This window comes from Borostomias antarcticus (genome assembly GCF_949987555.1).
Source record: "Borostomias antarcticus genome assembly, chromosome: 4".
Classification (NCBI taxonomy): Eukaryota; Metazoa; Chordata; class Actinopteri; order Stomiiformes; family Stomiidae; genus Borostomias; species Borostomias antarcticus.
In genome coordinates, this window is record NC_140237.1 from 26,286,218 (window position 1) to 26,307,527 (window position 21,310).

The window sequence follows — 21,310 nt, forward strand, 5'->3', positions numbered from 1 at the left end:
GTGTCGGCGATGAAAGGATTTCCAGAAATCCAAACTTCCATTTAAAATTTGGACCTATCACAAAACTGTTTACAAGCGCGTGGTGTTGAAGGCGTATTCAGAACCAGAGCAGACCTGGAGATCGTTTGCTCTGTCCATATTGCTGTGTGAACACGAATCAAGCTAAGGTCGAAGTGCAACATTTTAACATATAATTCTCTAAATTGGAACAAATTCAGGTATGAAAGTGGCCTAAAGCTGACTTGACTCATTGTAACGAAGAGCCAACGTTCTATAAAGAAAAACAACATCTTCATTGTGACGTGAACCCGGGACGAAAAATCATTAGACTCACGTCTTAATCGCTCACCCACCAACAGATTTTTTTTCTTTTAATTTGTGTATCTGCCCAGTGATTATGATCTGCTCCAGAATGTAATGGGTTCTAAGTTGTTCCATGCTACACCCTTCCACCGAGTTTCGTGAAAGTCGGTCTTGGTAGTTTCTGTATGCCTTTGTGATGAACGAAAAAAATAACACACCCAAGTGAAAATATACCCTCCGCCCTGGCGGTTGCCAGGCGTGGCGGCAAATATTACATATTAAATATTAGCTATAATTATTTACAACGCATAAAAACACATATTACTAGAAAAAAAATACATTTCCTGCAGAAAATGTGTGTGAATGTTGAACAGCTGAAAAGAAATTGCAAAGAATTGCTGAAAATGCATACCTGGGTTTCCGTTAGCCGGTAATAACCGGTTTTTGTCCGGAAAAATCCGTTGAAGTCCGATATATTAAAATCTCTCCGGTCATAATGTCCGGAGAAATAATTCCCCATAATTGTATTAGGCCTACAATAGGCTAAAATTATATTTCCATATATTATGATTCCTTTTGAATAAAAAAAAAAATGAATAGGCCAATTCATTTTGTTCCGTTAATGTGTAGGCTATTGACTAGTAGGCCTATGCAATGAAAAAACAGCCGTAAGATAAACCTGCCTATAGGCTAGCGGGCCACGAAGCGAGAGGAAGCCTGATCGAGGTACGGAACTTGAGGCGAAAATGGAAATGCCTATTAATATCGAATGGAAATTAGCCTATGCACGTTGTAAGTTCTTACACTTTATTTAAGTAGGCTACAGTATATTTATTTTTTGTTTTATATTTTAGTTTTGTTCTATTTTAGCCTATCTGATAAAAGGCCGAAATTAGACTATAGGCCTAGCCTATGAATTCCAATCAGCGCAGCTGCAGGCCTTAAATTAAAATGTTACGAGAAGCCTAGTTGCCTAACCTCTTGCACTTTTAAATAAAATGTTATATATCTAGACATGTATTGTGTCATTTCTGTATTTAGTCCAGCCCGCCTATCAGTTGTTTCTCAACAGTTATGTCCTCCTCATCATCATAGCCTACTGCGATGTCCGTGGTTATAATGACTCTGTTTTATTGATAAAAAGGGTAAGCTAAAACTGGAAAGAGAAATTAGTAAACACATATTAGCCTACTGTCGCGAATCCCAAACCAATTAGCCTGCATCATCAAATCCGATTCATGCAATTGTAATAAACATTAATGTTCTAGGCTACAGTCGCAATTCAAAGGTGACTATTTCTGTGGCTGTGCAATTAGCCTACATATAGGCCTAGCGCATGGAATCATGACAGCCTATCTCACATTTAATCATACGGATGCGAAATAAGACAATAAATGCCATATATAAGCTACACAACGGCCAATCACCGCTACAAACACCTATAATAGGCCTAATATTATATTAGAATATAATGACCGGAATTTCTCCAGTTTGTCCGGAAAAGTCTAATCTTCCCGGACACATTGACCGGTACCGATTTTCTCTAACGGAAACCCTGATGCATACATATTAAAAATGTGAACTAACTTGAATGCAATGCCATTAAGTCTACAACACATAGTCACACATGTTAGCTTACATAGTTACTAACATCAGAAGACATTCACTAAACTGTGGTTACATTACTTATGTAGCTAGCTACAGCAATAGAATATTTTGATTTAATCGTCTCTCACTACTAGTCAGAAAATGTCCGCTAGCCGTGATGCAAATTTTTGCTATGTTAAACTCCATTGACTTATACAAAAAAATTTAACGATCTAAAATTATTTTGGGCTTTTTGGGTCTAACCCTAACCCTAGATGACTATCTTCCACAGTTCAGTTCCGCTTTACAGTGTAGCTAATCTAACCATTAAAATCGGCATTGCTGAAGATAACCTTACGGGAGTGTTTCTGAGTGTATTCAAACTGTGTGTCTGTATGCATTGGTCAATGGATCCAGCTGCTGAGATGTATAACGCTACCTTCGTTTTTGATGTATTTCCAAGTGTTTCAGAGCAACCATGACCACGCACAACATAGACGTGTATGCCATCGCCCCGGAGATGCCCGCAGTGTTTGATGGCATGAAGCTGGCGGCAGTTGCCACGGTGCTCTACATAATCGTACGCTGTCTGAACCTGAAGAGCCCCACCGCGTCCCCTGATGCCATCTATCAGGACACGCCCCTCAACCGCTTCATCCTTAAGTCCTGCCCCCTGCTGACCAAAGAGTGAGTGCCCACCGACTGTCCCTGTCCAGCCTGTTTGCCTGTTTCTGTCTGTCACTCTGGGGTTACCATGGTAACACTAGTGCGTGACCATCTGGGCGTGCTATGTCCCCGTATTAATGCTTGGCCAGTCTACGTAGCTTCCATCTGTTCCCAGTGTTCACATCTGTATAGAGATGGCAGCACTAGAGTGCACAACTCCAGGGTTAGGGTTAGGATGAAATTCAAACCCTGCACCTGGGCCTTCTAAAGCAGTGACAGCAGTAGCGATGTCTATGTTGTCACTGCGTACAATGTTGAGAAAACCGGGCAATGTTGTCACTGTACAATATTGAGAAAACTGGACTTGCCCATTCCCGTTTGTTGTGTGAAATGGCAATTGGCTTTAAAAAGCAGAGCAACAGAAATGAGCATGCCTGTATTCTCTGAATGTGTGTCATGGTTCAGATTCTTCTGGCCTTGGCCTGAGGAGCGTCTAGGCCAGCGGGGGGAGATACTCTGAAGGCCTTTTCCAGAACTGTGGGCTTATGTAAGCCATTGTTACTCAATCGCAGGCTTCTCACCATTGTTATGAGAAAGGTTCCCAAAGAAGATTTATTTTCATAGGGCTGGGTGGTTTCATGTCTTTGAATATTGACCATTTTAGTGTATGTGTTAACTTTGTGTGATATGTTTGGCTTTGCTGGGCACTCATGTCTGTATGTTTTGTGATTAGGGACCTTGATATGTCCAAGTTTAGAGAAGGACATCCTTCTGATAAAGTATTTGCTACAGTATGTTTAGGCTACATCTATTGATAAGCACACTGCATTGGACTGCAGATTCACTGTATTGATTCGACCTATTTCTTACGAAGGTCTACTGTGCAAGCCATTAGCCTAACTAGGGGTGGGAATCGGTAGTGATCTCACGATTTGATTAGATTTTGATTATTGAGGTCGTGATTCGATTTCAAATCGATTATCACTGATTTGATTTTCTATTCGATTATGATATAATTTTCAATGAAATTTCCACCATTTGACTGCAGTAACCCATTAAATTAATTAAATACAGGGGTCCCGTAATGGTAGGGGAAACAGAAATACATCCCAAGAACAAAATTATTGTTAAAACAGGATAACCCCCCCCACCCCCAAATTTTAATAAAATAAAAAAATATTTTTCTGAATTTGTGAATTAATCTATAATCACCAAGAATAGAATCACAATGATTCTTTTTTTTTTTCACCACCCCTAAGCCTAACTGTGTACTGTTGCGTTGGTTGGACTGCCTCTTACTTTATGCATTGTTTCTGATGCTCCTTGGCTCCAGTCCATACATCAGCATCAACAATCAGACACTAAGAAAATGAATTCACTGCAGCCGTTGAATCACGTTTGATGTCTGCGTGCAACATAGAGAATTGCCAAGGTTCATTTCATGATTTTTGACGGACGCTGACGGCTGCAATGGAGCTAAGCCGCAGTGGACCAATGTATCTCTTAGTGACTAGACCTTTTCTGAGAAGTGATACTCTAGTGTTTTGTAACACAAGTCACCCCAATGACCACAGAGAGATCAGTCATGTAGAGGTTGGCACAGGGGAGGACAATGATGTAACAACACTGCTTTTCACAATAGAAATCCAGGTAGGCTAATGTTGAAATGGAGATAGCATTGCAGATTCATCCTTTTATTTTTTATTTAGTGAAGTAGGCTTGCACCTATGAGGAATTTTCCTTGGTGTGTTGGTGCATGACAATAATATTGTTCATATTGGTACAAGTGCCTTCTACACTCAATCAATCAAAGCTTTATTTGTATAGCGCATTTCATACCCAGAGGCAACACAATGCGCTTTACAGAGAACAAGGGAGGTGGGCTACACTGAGTTTTAAACCCGTTTTTGTATCCCTGTCTTGTATTTATATTGTTGTATGTGTTTTCTATATGGACCAGTGTCCGATTAATAAAGGTGATTGGTTGATTGATTGAATAATAATAATAATAATAATAACTAGAAATGGTGATCAGAGAGCACAGACCTCCGTCCACGTGGCTCTGTGCGTGTGAGCAGGACATGTTTGATATTGCTGCGTTCGTTAGGTCGAGAGCTTTATGCCAGTCCAAACCCTGTGTCTCTGTGACCTTCCCACATTGAGCTATGGCTGTTTCAATCCCCCCAATTGACAGTGAATAGGGGGAATTTTTTGCTGAGCCTAAATCCAAGTCGCTGGGGCGGAGGTTATAATAATAAACAGTGCAAGAACAAGACAGAAAAGTGCAAAATACAATAATGAAGTGATGCAATACAATATACAGTACAATCTACAAAATTGTATAAGCTAGGCAGTATCAGTGGGGGTCTCGTGCCTTGTTGATGAGGCTAGTGGCAGTCCTGCCGGATCGGGGTGGTTCAAAGAGTTTGTGACCAAGGTGGGAGGGCTCGGCCACAAACCTTCTTGACCATTTCACAGCCCTGGAGGCGTGTAGATCCTAGATGGATGGCAGGTTGCAGCCAATCACCCTCTCAGCAGAGCGGATGACACGCTGCAGTCTAGCCTTGTCTTTGGCGGTGGTGGCGGCGTACCAGATGTTGATGGAGGTACCAGATGTTGATGGAGATGATACTCAATGGATGTATCATCATTGGCTTTGGTAGGTTGAACTTCTTCATCTGCCCCAGGAAGTACATACTCTATTGTGTCTTCTTGGTGAGTAAAGTCCTGGGAGATGATGGTGCCCAGGAAGTGGAAGGACTCCACAGAGTTGATTGGGGAGTCACCCAGGGTGATGGGGAGGGGGTGGGGCTGGGTTCTTTCTGAAGTCCGCAACCATCTCCACTGTCTTCATAGCGTTAGTGTTTTGGCCTCACCAGGTGGTCAATCTCCCACCTGTAGGCAGACTCATCCCCCTCAAAGGTGAGCCCGATTAGGTGGTATCTTCAGCAAACTTCGGGAGCTTGATTGACCGGAGGTGCAGCTCTTAATACAGGGAGGAGAGTAGAGGAGAAAGGGTGCAGCCTTGAGGGAAACCGGCGCTGATGGTTCGGGGGTCAGAGACGTGTCTCCACAGCTTCACATGTTGTGTCCTGTCAGACCGGAAGTCGGTGATCCACTTGCAGGCACGTGCACCTGGAGAGCTCGTCCTCCAGCCGGGCCGGGAGGATGGTGTTGAAAGCGGAGCTGAAATCCACAAACTGGATCCTGGCATAGGTTCCTGCAGAGTTAAGGTGCTGAAGGATGAAGTTGAGGGCCATGTTTACATCGTCCACTGACCTGTTGGCTCTGTAGGCAAACTGCAGGGGTCCAGGAGTGGGTCCGTGATGGTTTTGAGGTGGGACAGTACAAGGTGCTCAAATAATTTCATTAATACAGAGGTCAGTGTTAGAGGTAGAGGTTAAGGTCTGTAGTCATTAATCTGGTGACCCTTGTTTTTTTGGGGATGGGGATGATGGTTGAGGTCTTGAAGCAAGTCTGGCATGTCTACAGTGACGTGTTATAATTGTCTGTGAACACCAGAGACGGCTGATCTGCACAGTGCTTCAGGAAAGACAGTCTGATTCCATTGAACGGACTTCCTCTCTAAAATAGAAAATGACTTTATAATGTGCAATAAAAGGATGTTTTCAGCTGTCTTGTTGCTTGGTAACAGAAAAAACAGACACACACACACATTTCTCAGTCCATCTCTACTATGTATGAAATATAGAGACCATAATTTGACTGATCGCTCAAGTATTGAGCAAGATCGAGATTTTCGTCCGACTCAAATTTCTTTACAATGGAAGTGGCCAGGGAACTTTAATGTGTAGCTTTTTCTGACCTGCGAAGCTTATGCTCACATTACTTACATGTAATATTACTTGGTCTCAGGATGCTGTCCTGATAAATGTAGGCTAATGTTGAAACAACAGCTACATTTGAAGTGGAACTAGTTTTCAGACTACGCACTACATCACTGGGTGTTGCACTGTAAACTTCCACTTTGTTGTGTTGTAGAGAGGGGAGAGCTGGAGAAAAATAATAAGATGAGAGTCGAGCCTGTAGTACAAACACAGAACAAGATGAAAAAGAGTTTACAAGCCTACAACAGAAAACTATTGGTAACGGGATATATCATTTAGAAATAACAGCAATGGTGCACGAATGTGCAGTCCCATGTTGTGGGAACAAAGTGAATGCAACATCGATACACATCTCTGTTCATAGGCTTCCATTGTCAGACCCAGACCGATTGAAACTTTGACTTGATCTTGTTCTGGGGATCAACATTTAAACACTCCAACCCAAGTGCTCCGTAGGTCAGACTTGCAGGTTTGTGGAGAGCATTGTACAAAAAGGATTTTACTAGCGGTAACATGATGTGAATCTCCTTAGTGATTTGATCCAGTAGCTAATGGCGGGGTGTATTGTTTTCAAGTTTTATTCCATGTTTGTTTGTTACCAATAAAAAGTAGTTTTTTTAATATCACTGTTTTTTTTTATTGAACACACCATACTCACAGCTTGTTTAGGGGTGAACAGGCCCTGTTGGCTTGTATTCAGCAAGTTATGTTATAATGACACAATAATGTTAGAATAAGAAGAATGCTTAGAATATTGCCATCAGGATTGGCAGTCTGTGTTGGGTTAGGGTTAGGGTTGTCCAGAGAACAGTTTGGTAAAGGTTACGGCAGCAGGTTCGGTGGCAAGCGCGCACTGCATCTCATCATTTTATTTGTCAGATGTAAGGGTTAGGGTTAGGGTTACCCTATGTACGGTGTACAGTCTCAGTGAAATGTTGCTGCCGGCTCCAAGATTATGCTACAGATAATCTCTAATGCTCAATTTCCAAATTACAAATTTAGAATTTACAAATAACAGAAATGACAAATTTACAAATTAACACAAATTACTGTAATAGATTAATTCAAATAAGTGTATACTCTGTTCATGATGCAGCTGTGTCCTATTGCCCTGACCCTGCTTCCCCAGGCTTAAATACGTTTTATGACAGGAGACCCCTCCTCCCAGTTAATATGTGATCTCTGTTAATGCACAGTTCAGCTGTTGACCCTCAGACACAGCCTACTCACTGATAATTGGTTAGTGAAGTTTTGCATATGCATTATGGGTTGTACCCACAGTGTTTATAATGCTTCGTTAAAGGATAATCTTTGCCCTTGGTGGATTTTCTTTTCTCTGATAGCCCGACTTTGCAAACTCGTAAACCATTTGGAATAAAAGTAACCAGCTTGGACTTGCAAAGATGAACCTTGGCATTCTCAACTACTCTTTTCTTAATTAATAGAATACATCTATAACATTACACAATAGTGCTTACAGCTCACAGTGTAGGCTAGATAAAGAAAATACACAAAAATAACGCGAGTGGCACGTAGCCTGGCTGGCCCTCTGACATCACGCATCTCCTCCCAATCTACAGCTCGATTTTGGCCTCTTTTTTTCTCAGGCCGTGCCTACATTCCTAGATTACTCTTTAATATTCACTAGTAACTAAGTAGTAACTACTTATTTGGCATAAATTATTTTTAATCTGATTTTTTACCGCCTACATCCATCCAAATTATTTAAATACATTAAATTGAATGCACTGCCGTTAGCACTATAGGTCAAGGTAATAATCAAAATAAAAATAACATGATAATGGGTGATGTCAAATGGGCTGTGCATTCAGTTCTCTCCCAATTGCAAAATGGAGCCTAATGCCTTTATGGTCTTGATGTTAAATGAACAGCAACAAAAACAACATAAGATTAAAAAAGATCAAAACAACAATAGTCTATTTGAACTTGTTGAATTGTAGCCTACTACAAACTTTGAAATCTGCCCTAAAAATAGCTATAATTGGTGTGACATAAATATCGTTCACTGCCATCAGTGAATGTCATTTTATTTGCTGATGGGCCGATGGCAGTCAACGAAGTGCACTCTGGCCGATGCCCATGTTCGGGCTTTTTGAAGTGGTATCTTCATCTTACAAATTACACGCTGAGGGTTGTATGCTGATGGATGTGTGTGCAGAGAGATATACGCTGAGGGATATGTGCTGATGGATGTGTGTGCAGAGAGAGATGCGCACTGAGGGATATGTGCTGATGGATGTGTGTGCAGAGAGAGATGCGCACTGAGGGATATGTGCTGATGGATGTGTGTGCAGAGAGATAAGCGCTGAGGGATATGTGCTGATGGATGTGTGTGCTGAGAGAGATGCGCGCTGAGGGATGTGCGCAGAGAGACGCGCGCTGAGGGATATGTGTGGAGAGAGACGCACACTGAGGGATATGTGCCGAGGGATGTGTGTGCAGAGAGATGCGGGCTGCCGCTGAGGGATATGCGCTGAGGGAAATGTGTGCAGAGAGACGCGTGCTGTGGGATATGTGCACAAAGGGGCTATTCACGTTCACGGTTCTGCGCTACAACGCAGCAGTGTGCTAATCAAAATAGCACTCTTCAGGGCGGACACGCTTTATCGTAGTAACCAATGCATTTCAGCTGCATTAGCACTCATCAGGGTATACTATGTAATACGAATGACATATATTCAGTAGGCTAATTAATGTTGTATGTATGTGTGTGTGTGTGTGTTTGTTTGTTTGTTTGTTTGTTTCAGGTACATTCCTCCCTTACTGTGGGGTAAGAGTGGCCACCTGCAGACAGCCCTGTATGGGAAAATGGGGCGTGTGAGTTCTCCTCACCCCTGTGGACTCAGGAAGTACTTACCCATGCAGGATGGGGCCACTGCCACCTTTGACCTCTTTGAGCCGCTGGGAGACCATCGGACAGGAGGTGAGACGGTCCTTTTATAGCCCATAGCTACAGGTGGTTGACAATAATAAGATAAGGAAGGAAATGCTATGAATGACTCAGTGAGCAGCACTTCAATGTTGCAATTTTTACAGTACAATACGTTTAGGGAGATCATACAACAGCAGCCAACTTAACACAAATCGACGGATAAGAAGCATGAGACGACTGAGACAACACTATGAAATTTTTGGTGCCGTGAGCAGCATTTTATCAGATGCATCTCTCCTGGTTTGCATGGATTGTTAGTAACTGTTAGTAAACTCCCTCCTGACTTGCTGGTCAGTGGTTCCTTGTTTAGACAGGAGATTATGTCATGGTTGTAATGGAGTGTTGTTTAGACAGGAGATTGTGTCATGGTTGTAACAGTGTTGTGGGAATACTGTTTTTAAGAGGGATCCTTTACCTGGAGTGTGACTTCAGCTGAACTCTCTAAATCTTGTCAATCTGCTTACAAGATCACTTAATTTGTTACTCTAAAAAGTGGGGCTTGGAAAGTTCCAGAGCTGCTTTGTATTTCTGTCTTGTTCTTATGGTGCGTTCATTTATATCTGGGAGGTGGCAAATTGCGACTTGCTACTAGGAATGATTGAATAAAACGCTGCATGAACTCGCACTTCCTCGTCGCAAATTCGGATATGTTTCTCAGCCCCCAGTTGCCGGCTGACATCAATATCATATCATATCATCATCGTATCATTCGCTATAGCTTGAATGCACACAGGTCGGAGGTAGGTATTTTGCCACTTGCGACTTGCCACCTCCGACCACAAACGAACGCACCATTACAAGTCAATACTCGTAATAAGCATTACCTTGCACAACCTTACAAGGACCATATTTTGGGTGGCAGTACGACACATGCTTATCTCTTGTTATTTGCGTACCATACAGTGCAGTGATCCATCCATGGCGACACGCCCTATCAGAACTCTTATCTTTTGCCGACATATTTTCATTTGCAAACGTCTCTCTGTTTTGTTTGTCCACTTGCTATTCCAACAGATGATGTCACCATGGTGATATGCCCAGGTATCGGTAACCATAGTGAGAAGCATTACATCCGGACCTTTGTAGACCACTCACAGAAGGAGGGCTACAGGTGCTCTGTGCTCAACCACCTGGGGGCCCTGCCCAACATCGAGCTCACCTCCCCACGCATGTTCACCTATGGTGAGGACCACACACACACACACACACACACACACACACACACATTTGAAGGGGAGTAGGCTTCATTCAATCATTTCTGTGATCCTTGTCTTTGAAGGGTGTACGTGGGAGTTTGCTGCTATGGTGGGCTACATCAAGAAGATGTACCCTGGGACCCAGCTGATAGTGGTAGGCTTCAGCCTGGGGGGTAATATCGTGTGCAAGTTCCTGGGTGAGAACCGGGCCAACCAGGACAGAGTGTTGTGCTGCATCAGCTTCTGCCAGGGATACAGCGCTCTGAGGTGGGTGACTGTCCTCCGTCTTCATCACTGCCCTGTGACTGTGGTCAGCGTCTGCTCTGTCTCTTCCATGATACTGCCGCTCTGTTTGATTAGACCAGGGCTGCGTTCAAAGTCAGCTAACAGAGGCATGTCATCGCAAACATGTATTCTCCAAACGGTCACATTTGAACGGCTTTTAATGAACGTTCCAAATAGTTCACATAAACGCAACAATCCCCATCTGGGAGCACATCTCCAGTAACAATTCAAGGGAAAATGCGAGCACAACTAAAAAAAATGTAGGCTAGCAGGTCACAGGTGCACAGTCCCAGTTGTGGACTAGAAGCAAAGAAGAAAAATGAACCGGCATTCACGGTATTCCAAAAAAATGGATAAACGTTTATTTCACTAAAGTGGCCTACGAGCACAACAGACGTTTCAGCCAGAGGCTTTCTTCAGCGTCACTCTGACCCACACTAACCCACACTGAAGAAAGCCTCTGGCTAAAACGTCTGTTGTGCTCTGCCCGTAGGCCACTTTAGTTTGTTGGCTTTTGGCGTTCTTCTTCTTCTGTTGCTCTGCGTTGTGTATTTTTTTTTGTAAGCCTTGATAAGAGTTGCAGCACCGTCTAATTATGAACCACGATGTTAATAGCCTTCTTGTTGTGATAGTCATTGATGAAATCACCCAACACGGGATTGGAAGCGGCGACAGATGACAGATTTATTGCCAAGGATACAATCACATGGAACACTTGGATGTTTCCCTAGTCTCTCTCTCTCCCTGTTTCTCTGCTGGCTGCGGCTGTGGCGCGAAGTCAAGAACTTAGACTTCCCTCCCCGCATGGTGTTATCAGCATGTCTGCCTGCTGGGAGCAGCGAATCTGTCCTGCCGAGTTGCCTACCGTTTCCAAATCAAAGTCTCAAGGTTTGGTTGAGACGTTAAATAGTGCTCTCTCGGCCCACCCCCCACGCCTAGGCCTGCCCGTTTAGGGCCTATTGAAGCTAGATTGGTGGAGGAGTGACCATACAGATCTGTCGCCTGTCACCCTAACATGATATCTTAATCACCATTGGTTGTCAGTCTGGGTTGTGTCTGTTTATGGTGTCCCATAGAGATGTGCCATTGATACCCCAGAGGAGAGGCCCCCCCTGTGGCCTAAGTGTGACCTCTTGACACCCACTACCCCGAACGGCCACAGCAGCAGCAGCATCAGCTGTCTCCCTCACTCTATCGACTACACAGTGTCCACGTGAAAACAAACAAACACATTAAATCAAATACATAGCAGTAAGACTCCCTCCTATCTTCTAACCAGGTCCAGTGGATGCCCCACTGTCACCAGCAGACCTCCCGGAGTCCGATAGATATCCCTGTGTCTGCTGTGGATGTCGTAGCATTTAGTTAACATGCATACATACACCAGCCCACTTCCGGCTTTAGGCCTGGGCCATAGCAAACACACACCAGTATTTGCCATGTCTCTCCTACGATGCTTTTTTTAGCCTCTCTTACTCTGAAATGTTATTTAATGTAATGTATTGCTTTATAAATTCTTAGATGGATATTCCAGGAGCTTGCTCGATCGCCTTGTTGAGAGGGGTCAGGGAAGAATTTTTACAGCTCACTTATCTGGCCCCCGGGTGATTACAGTTTTTTTGCTTCCCTCTGGAATATGTAGAGGTGGGTCGTATGCCCACCTCCCTTGTTCTCTGTAAAGCGCATTGTGTTGCCTCTGGGTATGAAATGCGCTATACAAATAAAGCTTTGATTGATTGATTGATTGATAGACAGACATTTCTCCCTAGATTCTTCACCGTGAGTGCTGGTTAATTTTTCTTCTTAGCACATCTCCAGTAAGCCTGGGTCCATTGTGATCCTCGTTCCGTTACTGGCGAACTACCTCTCCAGACTGTTAGCTTCTGTTAGCAAACGTTTGCGGCGAACACAAAGCTAACGGAAAATAGTTCGCTAACGTTCGCTATGTTCGCTGAATTTGAACGCACCCCAGGAGTTGGACCTGCAGAGAGAATACAGAGCTCTGACTGTTCTGGACACTAAAATGTTTAAAATCCGTTTTTTGATATCTGAGAACACAGGAAGTGTTATGGATTTGAGATTGTCTCACAATGAAAAATAAAGTGTATTATTATTATTCCACACCTCAGTGTTGAGGGACAACACAAAATGTGAGTGTATGTTTGATATTAGAAGTCCTGGTAGGGCTAGATGGGATGTGTTTGTAGTAAGTGTGAACTGAACCACGCCTTTAGAGTTTGAAAGGCCAGCGTCTCTTGACCCAACCCATTCAATGGGTAGACTAAACTAGGTGTGCGTATGTATGCACGCATGCAATATCTGTATGCGTACTTGCTTTAGGGACAGGGAAAGACAGACTGGCCTTTTGTGGAAAGGGATTATAGATTTTATTCCCTCAGTCTATTTTCCTTTCCCATCTATGGTATAAATGTTCTTTATTAAATGGGGCTGCTGTTCTGCATGACTCACAGTTTACCTCATGACTGAAGTTATTCTAACTTCACTCATCCCCATCCTACTTAAGAAAATGTAAAAAGAATTTCTCGCGTGTTATTTATGCACAGGTCGCCTTTAACCACCATTACCAAGGTGTTCTGAAAGTTTGCCAGTGTTATCTGGATTGGTCTTATATGGAGTGTGCTTATAAAGGTATCTAGTCTATTTGAATGTGGAGAATTACGTGAATAAATGCTCAACTGTGTTTATAAAGGTGTCTGGTCTATTTGAATGTGGTGTATGTCTATTTGAATGTGGTGTATTAAGTGAATGAATGCTCAGCTGTGTTTATAAAGGTTTCTGGTCTATTTGAATGCAGAGTGGCCCTGTGCCCCTCTGTGAGCTACATACCAGCATGTGTCTTTGTCCAGTGGATTATGCAGCGACTGCACACAGCTGACTTCCTGTGTGTGTGTGCGTGTGCATGCGTGCCCTCTTTTTCACTCAGGGCCCAAGAGACGTTCCTACAGTGGGACCAATGCAGACGCTTCTATAACTTCCTCATGGCCGACAACATGAAGAAGATCATCCTCTCACACAGGTACCGGCCTCAAACTACATCCTACCCCACTAACTAGTCACATCTGATCATAGGTCTTCTCCCAAGCAAGCCATGCTGGTTGTCTTACCTTCACGTCACCATGCAGATGCACACTGCTTAACATGTAATGACATGAGAACGAACAGAGGCATTGACATTCCTGGTTCTGGTGTAAAGAGCATAGTGCTGCAGCTGTACTGTGATTGAGTGCCCATGGGGGATATCACATGCATTTTAACACAGTGCCTCAAAATCTCATATTTGTGTGTGTGTGTGTGTGTGTGTGCACGTCCACATGTGTCTTTGCCAGGGGCAGTCTGTTTGGGGGAAGTTCGACTAAAATGAAGGATGCAGATCTGAGCCGATTGTACACGGCCACCTCCCTCATGCAGATCGACGACAACATCATGAGGTAAGGGACACAACAGCATCTAAGGTCATAAGTAGGGTTGGGACGATACCATTTTTTTCAGCCTGAGTACGAGTACTCACTTTTGAATACTTGCCGATACCAAGTACTGATACAAGTACCTTTAATAATGCTGCAATTTTCAATGACCTCAGTCAGGCCTGGAATATCAATAGCTAAGTAGCTACAAACCAGCCAAGTGTAATATCGGATTCTAACTGCATGCTAATAGCCACGAAGCCAATGGTGAAGCAGCCAGGTAGGCGCAAGAAGATCAAGTGGCCTAAAGCAAATGATGGGGTGGTGTGGCAGAATCTCGACTCCGACCTGAGCCAACTGCTGGAGCTGACGTTGCGAGGAAGTGTTGAAAACAAGCTTAACATCTTTGGGGAGATCATCTTTGAGGAATGCAGAGAGAAGTTTGGCAAGGCCAGTAGGAAAGAGCCTACAGCCCCAAGAAAAGGAAGGAGAGAGAGAGAGATTGAGCAGCTAGTCAGAGCCAGGCGCCAGCTCTGCCGGAACTGGAGGAAAGCTGCACCTGAAGAGAAAGTCGGCTTGAAGGAGCTGTGGGACGAAACCAAACAAAGCCTTGCCAAGCTGCGGAGAGTGGAGAGGATCAGAAGGAGGAGGAAGAAAAGAGAGAAGGAAAGAACAAACTTCTTCAGAGACCCCTACAAGTACGCCTGACAGTTGCTGGATGAGAAGAGGAGTGGGAGGCTGGAGATCAGTAAGGAGAAGCTATATCAACACCTCAAGAGCCAGTACAGTGACAGCAGACGAGCTGCTTCACTCGGCTCCCCAGGGTATGTACCACGGCCATCCCCACCGACGCTGCCTTTTGATACCTTCCCACCCAAGCTGCAAGAAGTGGAGGAGGTCATCAAGAAAGCAAGGTCTGTTTCAGCCCCCGGGCCGAATGGGCTTCCCTACAAGCTGTACAAGAACTGCCCCCTGATTACCAAGGTGCTGTGGAAGCTCATGAAAACAGCCTGGAAGAAACAGCAAGTCCGAGCAGAGTGGCAGCAAGCCGTTGGTGTGTTCATTCCCAAAGAGCAGAACTCCCATACCATCAGCCAGTTCAGAGGCATTGCCTTGTTGAACATGGAGGGCAAGATTTTCTTCTCTATTCTGGCAAGGAGAATGACCAACTTCCTCACGATCAATGGATACATTGACACAAGCTGACAGAAGGCTGGAATTCCAGCCTTCCCCCGATGCATTGAGCACTCTTCTATGATCTGGGATCAGATCCAGCATGTGGAGAGAGAGAAGAGCGACGTGTATGTGGTGTGGTTGGAACTTGCCAATGCATACGGCTCAGTGCCGCACAAGTTGGTAGACTTTGCGCTGGAATTCTTCCATGTCCCGAGTTGTGTGCAGAACATCATCACCAGATACTTCAGCAGCCTGCACATGTGCTTCACTCTGGAGGGATACACTACAGGATGGCAACAGCTGGAATGTGGAATTGCAATGGGATGTGCCATCTCCCCCATCCTATTTGTGGTAGCCTTCGAAATAATCCTCAGAGGAACCAGGCAGGTAGTCAGGGGTATCAAGCTACCTTCAGGTGAGAGGCTTCCACCGCTGAGGAGCTACATGGACGACGTGATGAGCATCCTTCAGACCGCTCCATGCACGACCAGGCTCCTCAAGCGCCTTGATGAGCTGCTCACATGGGCATGAATGGAGATCAAGGCTGAAAAATCAAGAAGTCTCTCGATGAGGAAAGGCTGGCCACAATCGGGGACCACATTTGTCGCTGGAGGGGAGCCCATTCCACGGCTGGACGAGAAGCCTTTGAGAAGCCTGGGAAGGCAGTACACAGTGGACTTGTCTGACAGGCAGATGGGGAGGCTAGCCAAGCAACAACTTGCGGAGGGACTGGCGAAGATGGAGCAGAGCCAGCTGCCTGGGAAGCACAAAGTGTGGTGCTACCAGCACATTCTGTACCAACGGGTGATGTGGCCTCTAAAGATCTGCGAGATTGCCATCACAGACGTCAGCAGGATGGACATTCTTGCCAACAACAGTGCAAACAAGAAAAGGCCCGGCTTGTACTGGAGCTGAAGGACTCAGCGCACCCGCTCATAGTGTGAAAGTCGTCGTCCGCACCGGCCGCAAATGGAAGGCGCAGGCTGAAGTAGACCATGCCATCGCCACACAGACCAGTCGCGCCGGCCCTTTGCCCTTTGCTCATCAACATGAGGAGGATTTGATGAAATGGCACAGGTGCTCATCCAGGCCCTTGTCATCTCCCACCTGGACTACTGCAACTCCCTCCTTGCTGGGGCCCCAGCGTCAGCCATTAAACCCCTGGAACTTGTCCAGAAAGCTGCTGCTCGCCTGGTGTTCAACCACCCCAAGTTCTCCCACACACCTTCCCTTCTCCGTTCCCTACACTGGCTCCCTGTAACAGCTCGCATCCAGTTTAAAACCCTGGTACTAGCCTACAGGGCAATGAAAGGAACAGCCCCCTCCTACCTCTAGGCAATGGTCAAACCCTATACCCCCCTGACAGCTACGCTGTGCCACCTCTGGGCTGGTTGCCCCGTCACTCTGAGGCCCCTGTGGTCGATCGACACGGTCACGGCTCTTCTCTGTCCTGGCCCCGCAATGATGGAATGAACTGCTCACTGACGTTAGGACAGCAGAGTCGCTGCCCATCTTTCGCGGCAGGCTCAAAACTCATCTCTTCAAGAAGTACTACCACGATTCTCCCTCTTAAGCACCTATTGTATTTTAGATTGCTATTCTTGCACTTTGTCTTCAGCACTAGATTATGCTCTTAGTCACTTGTTTTAGAAAGGAGATGCACTTGTGAGTTCTGGCAAGTAGTATTACATCGGCTTTTCCTACGTTAAATGCAGTTATTGTAAGTCGCTTTGGATAAAAGTGTCAGCTAAATGACTAATGTAATGTAATGAATGCTAGCAAGCACATGGCTAGCAAACATGTAGTATTTGAAGAGTTGTACACTGTTACCAAAATGTATCTAATCATTAAAAATTTGTAGTCAAAATGCTGAGGTTCACCTTTGCAAGTCCAAAGCTGGCTACTATATTTCCAATGTGATTTCTCTTTCGAGAGAAACATGCAGGTTTCTAGCAAAAGGACAGCATGGATATCGTGTACACACCATTTTATTTAGACACTCGGACCAGAAACCAGTCATTGAAGCTGATGGGCTAAAACACTGTTCAACATCATGGAATGTGCGTTAGACTAATGAGTTCCAACAAATCATGTGATTCGAACAAATGGAGACATCTAACAATTCAGTGAACAAAAGCAACAACAGTTGAATAAACAAGCAGACGACAGAGCTGAGGTGGGGGATTAATCTCTTCTACCCCATGTGGGTTCTCCTGCCGGAGACCTGATCTCATCTAGGTGGGAGAGGGCCACAGAGGATGTTCTCTTGAGATCAAAGCAAATGGGAGATAAAAGATAGGAGCAACTGTTCTGGTGTTGAAACAGGGCCTTGTATGTTATTTGAATTTCTCTATTACAGTGGCGACTGGTCGGGGTGAGTCATTAATCAGACGTCATGTGCATGTGGTGCAAAGGGTATAGAGTCAGTGAGGGGGTGGGGGGTGTCGTAGGGGGGCACAAGCCTTGTTAATGAGTCTAATGGCTGTGGGAAAGAAGCTGTTTTTGTGGAGTGTGGACCCCGTCCCAGTTGACTGCAGTCTCCTGCCAAAGGAGAGTGGGTCAAAGAGACCGTGACTGGGATGGGAGGGGTCGGCCACGATCTTTCTCGCCCGTTTTTGGATCCTGGAGGAGTGCAGGCTCTGTAGGAATGGCAGTCTACAGCCAATCACCCTCTCAGCTTTGTCTGAACCTGTTCAACTCCATGGACACTGAGGGTTACATTGTTGCGATGGCTCAATGAAACAATCTGATATCAGGGGGTTTTAATTAGTTCTGACAAAATGTGAAAAAAATCAATTGCAGCTTTGAAGTATAGTAGTTTATTTTGTTGTGGGACCGCAGTTTGAACTAATTCGGTAGAATGGCCCATAAACGTTATCTTGCACCTTTTATCTCTCCAACCACGTTTCTAACTTGCAAGAAGATATTCGTCTAAGAAGCATTTTCGCTATTCCTAATTATCAGAAGAGACATCTCTGTCTCTCACTCCAATTCGGAGCCAATGTTGCACAACACAGCCACATGCACGCGCCACAAGGAGACCTGCTCAGAGTGGAGAGAATGAACATTTTTTCATGTGAGGGATGAAACACAAGCGATGTTTTCAATCAGGCTGATTCTATTGCTGAAATCCGCTTCTGTTTAGTTGCACTTTCTTGAGTCACGCAGTGTAACTTTGGTCAGTTTGGATTATCGGGACATTTTTATGAGTACGAGTACATGAGCGCAGTATCAGCCCCGATACCAGTATCGGTGCATCCCTAGTCATAATGTTATTCCACCCTGGATTCTCCTCACAAAGAGCCAGCTCATGAGTTAGCATCAGTGTTTTAGAGTAGGCACTGAGATCTAATCTATGGTTGCAGCCTCTGCTTTTCTCCTCAGTGCTACCCCACAATCACCAAGCACCTGATGCCACTACGACTACATCCCCTCCTGTCAATGCTGGCTATGAAACAATATAATCCTCAGTGTCCATGTAGTTGAACAGGTTCAGATGCTGTGAGGAATGACCCCCTCCTGCTCCTTATGTGCCCCACTAGATTCCTCTGTTTGATGAACTGTCACTCTTGTTGCTGCAGGAAGTTCCACGGGCACAGCTCTTTAAAAGAATACTACGAGAAGGAGAGCTGTGTACATTATATTCACAATGTAAGTGAATATCAACCTCCTCTAACCGTTATGCACATCTTATGATTGTCTGACTGGAATCTAAACTGTGCAATCTACTGTATGATGGGACTTTTATTTTGAAGGCAAATGGGTCTAATGTGGGCTTAATTTTGTAGGTGAACGTGCCACTGTTGTTGGTGAATTCTGCAGACGACCCGCTGGTGCACGACTCGCTGCTCACAATTCCTCGCACACTAGCAGGTAGCTACCGGCATCCCATAATAACCCCAACATTCATCAACAGTCACTTTAAGCAGCCTAGCTTATTACTTAAAGGTATACTTAGATCAAAAAATTTAAGTATACAATCATACAAAAATAATCCCTCTCAATGATCACTTAGGTCTCACTAGAATGTGTGATGGTGTGTTTATCTGCAGAGGCCCCTCCGTCTGGCTGTATTTTGTTCTTCATTCTTCGGGACGTTTCTGGGTGTGAACCTTTGGGCTGTGGGGGTGGGGGGGGGTTACCCCTCAACCAATACACAAGTTGCTATATCCGTGGAGAGCACAATTCGACTGAAACAAAGTGAGACTCTTAAGATAATTGCGCAGGCAGAACCTCAAATACCAAAATATAGTAAGGCAAAACACTAAGCTGCCAAAGCTCATTCAAAAACAAGAGTGAATGTGGGGTTGGCGTTCACCCACTGGCAAAGACTGAGGTAGATGACTGTCAAAGATGAGAAATAGACATTACTGATACAGCAAGTCTTACTCTGCAGTCCTGGGTCCAATTTCGTACAGTAGATCAGCCTGTGTCCATGTAGCAGGTAGCTAGCTAACTGGTAGCTAGCTAGCTGACCCCTGACTTCTGACCCCTGTGTCATGTGGATGGTGTCTGTGTACAGTGCATAGCTAGTCTAGCTATCTGGTAGCTCTGCTAGCTAGCTAGTGAGCTCCGTTAGCTAGCCTACTGTGCTAAACCTCTACTCATCCCGATACCTTGTTCCATATGAGTTAACAGACATAGACCCAACGTCATTTACAGAGATGGATACTGTAGATAGATAGGATATGTTCGTAATAATGAAATTACAATTAGAGAGAGAAAAAGGAGTTTGAGAACAAGGTAAGCCTACCCATCTAATGTGCCCGTATTATTACTCCCTCTATGGGCATGCGAGCGGTACTGCGGAATGATGCAGTTAGTGCATTGAGATCCCGTGGATGAGATTACTACCCCCAACGGCTCAACTGACCCTTTGTCCCTCTGTCCTACAGAGAAGAAGCAGAATGTGATCTTCACCCTGACGCTGCACGGGGGCCACCTGGGCTTCTTCGAGGGCGCAGTGCTGTTCCCCCAGCCCCTCACCTGGATGGACAAGGTCATTGTGGACTATGCCAACGCCATATGCCAGTGGGAGAAACAGAAGCCGCCATGCCAAAGCAGACACATGAATGAGAGACCCTGCCTAGAGGAGACAGCTTGACCTCTGACCCCTGCCAACCTATTCAACACAGAGGAAAGACCTGAGCCAAACCTTAACTACTCAGTCTGTCCTCTCACTTCTCTGCTGCACTAAGATACTGTCACACCCCTCCTGTAACACCCCCCCCCCCCCACACACACACACACACACACACCCACACACCGTCCCCATACCACCACCGTATCTGTGAGGGAACTAAAACAACTAACTGCCTTTGTGCTTCTTCCTGTTGTGGAGAGGAGCCGCTGTTTATTTCCTGCCGTTTACATGACCAAGAGACGTCCCTGGCAAAGAGACATGGACTCACTGACCAAATACAAGAAGGGATGAAAGTTCCACATAGGCTCAAACAGACATAAAGCTAATGCAGGTGTTAAGTCCTAAAAAACCCAAGAGCAGTGAAAAGGCCTCCTAATATGCCAAGACTATGTTGCAGTTTACCACCGCCAAGACTTGAGTCGTCTGCTGTCTGAACCAGTAACCTAATCCTACAATAGATGTAACCCACAGATCCTCTACAATAAGTCAGTTCAGTTGACAGACTGTGTGTGTGTGTGTGTGTGTGTGTGTGTGTGTGTGTGTGTGTGTGTGTGTGTGTGTGTGTGTGTGTGTGTGTGTGTGTGTGTGTGTGTGTGTGTGTGTGTGTGTGTGTGTGTGTGTGTGTGAGTGAGTGAGTGAGAAACGTGATGTTTCTGTTTGGTTAATCTGATTCTACTCATGGTAGATGGTAAATGGACTACACTTATATAGCGCTTTTCCACCTTAGC

At 44.9% G+C, this 21,310-nt stretch overlaps 1 protein-coding gene across 1 annotated transcript in view; it reads left to right on the forward strand.

The window, feature by feature from the left end:
* The window catches only part of LOC311307672 (monoacylglycerol lipase ABHD2), a 41,283-nt gene extending 20,701 nt beyond the window's left edge, over positions 1-20,582 (forward strand). The window contains exons 3-11 of the mRNA XM_084436521.1: positions 2,354-2,577; positions 9,173-9,348; positions 10,372-10,539; positions 10,637-10,820; positions 13,783-13,875; positions 14,186-14,287; positions 19,021-19,090; positions 19,228-19,312; positions 20,335-20,582. Coding sequence (XP_084292647.1) covers positions 2,369-2,577; positions 9,173-9,348; positions 10,372-10,539; positions 10,637-10,820; positions 13,783-13,875; positions 14,186-14,287; positions 19,021-19,090; positions 19,228-19,312; positions 20,335-20,543 — 1,296 coding nt within the window. The 5' untranslated portion in view covers positions 2,354-2,368 and the 3' untranslated portion in view covers positions 20,544-20,582. The remainder of the gene's footprint in view (positions 1-2,353; positions 2,578-9,172; positions 9,349-10,371; positions 10,540-10,636; positions 10,821-13,782; positions 13,876-14,185; positions 14,288-19,020; positions 19,091-19,227; positions 19,313-20,334) is intronic.
* The last annotated feature ends 728 nt before the right edge of the window (positions 20,583-21,310 follow it).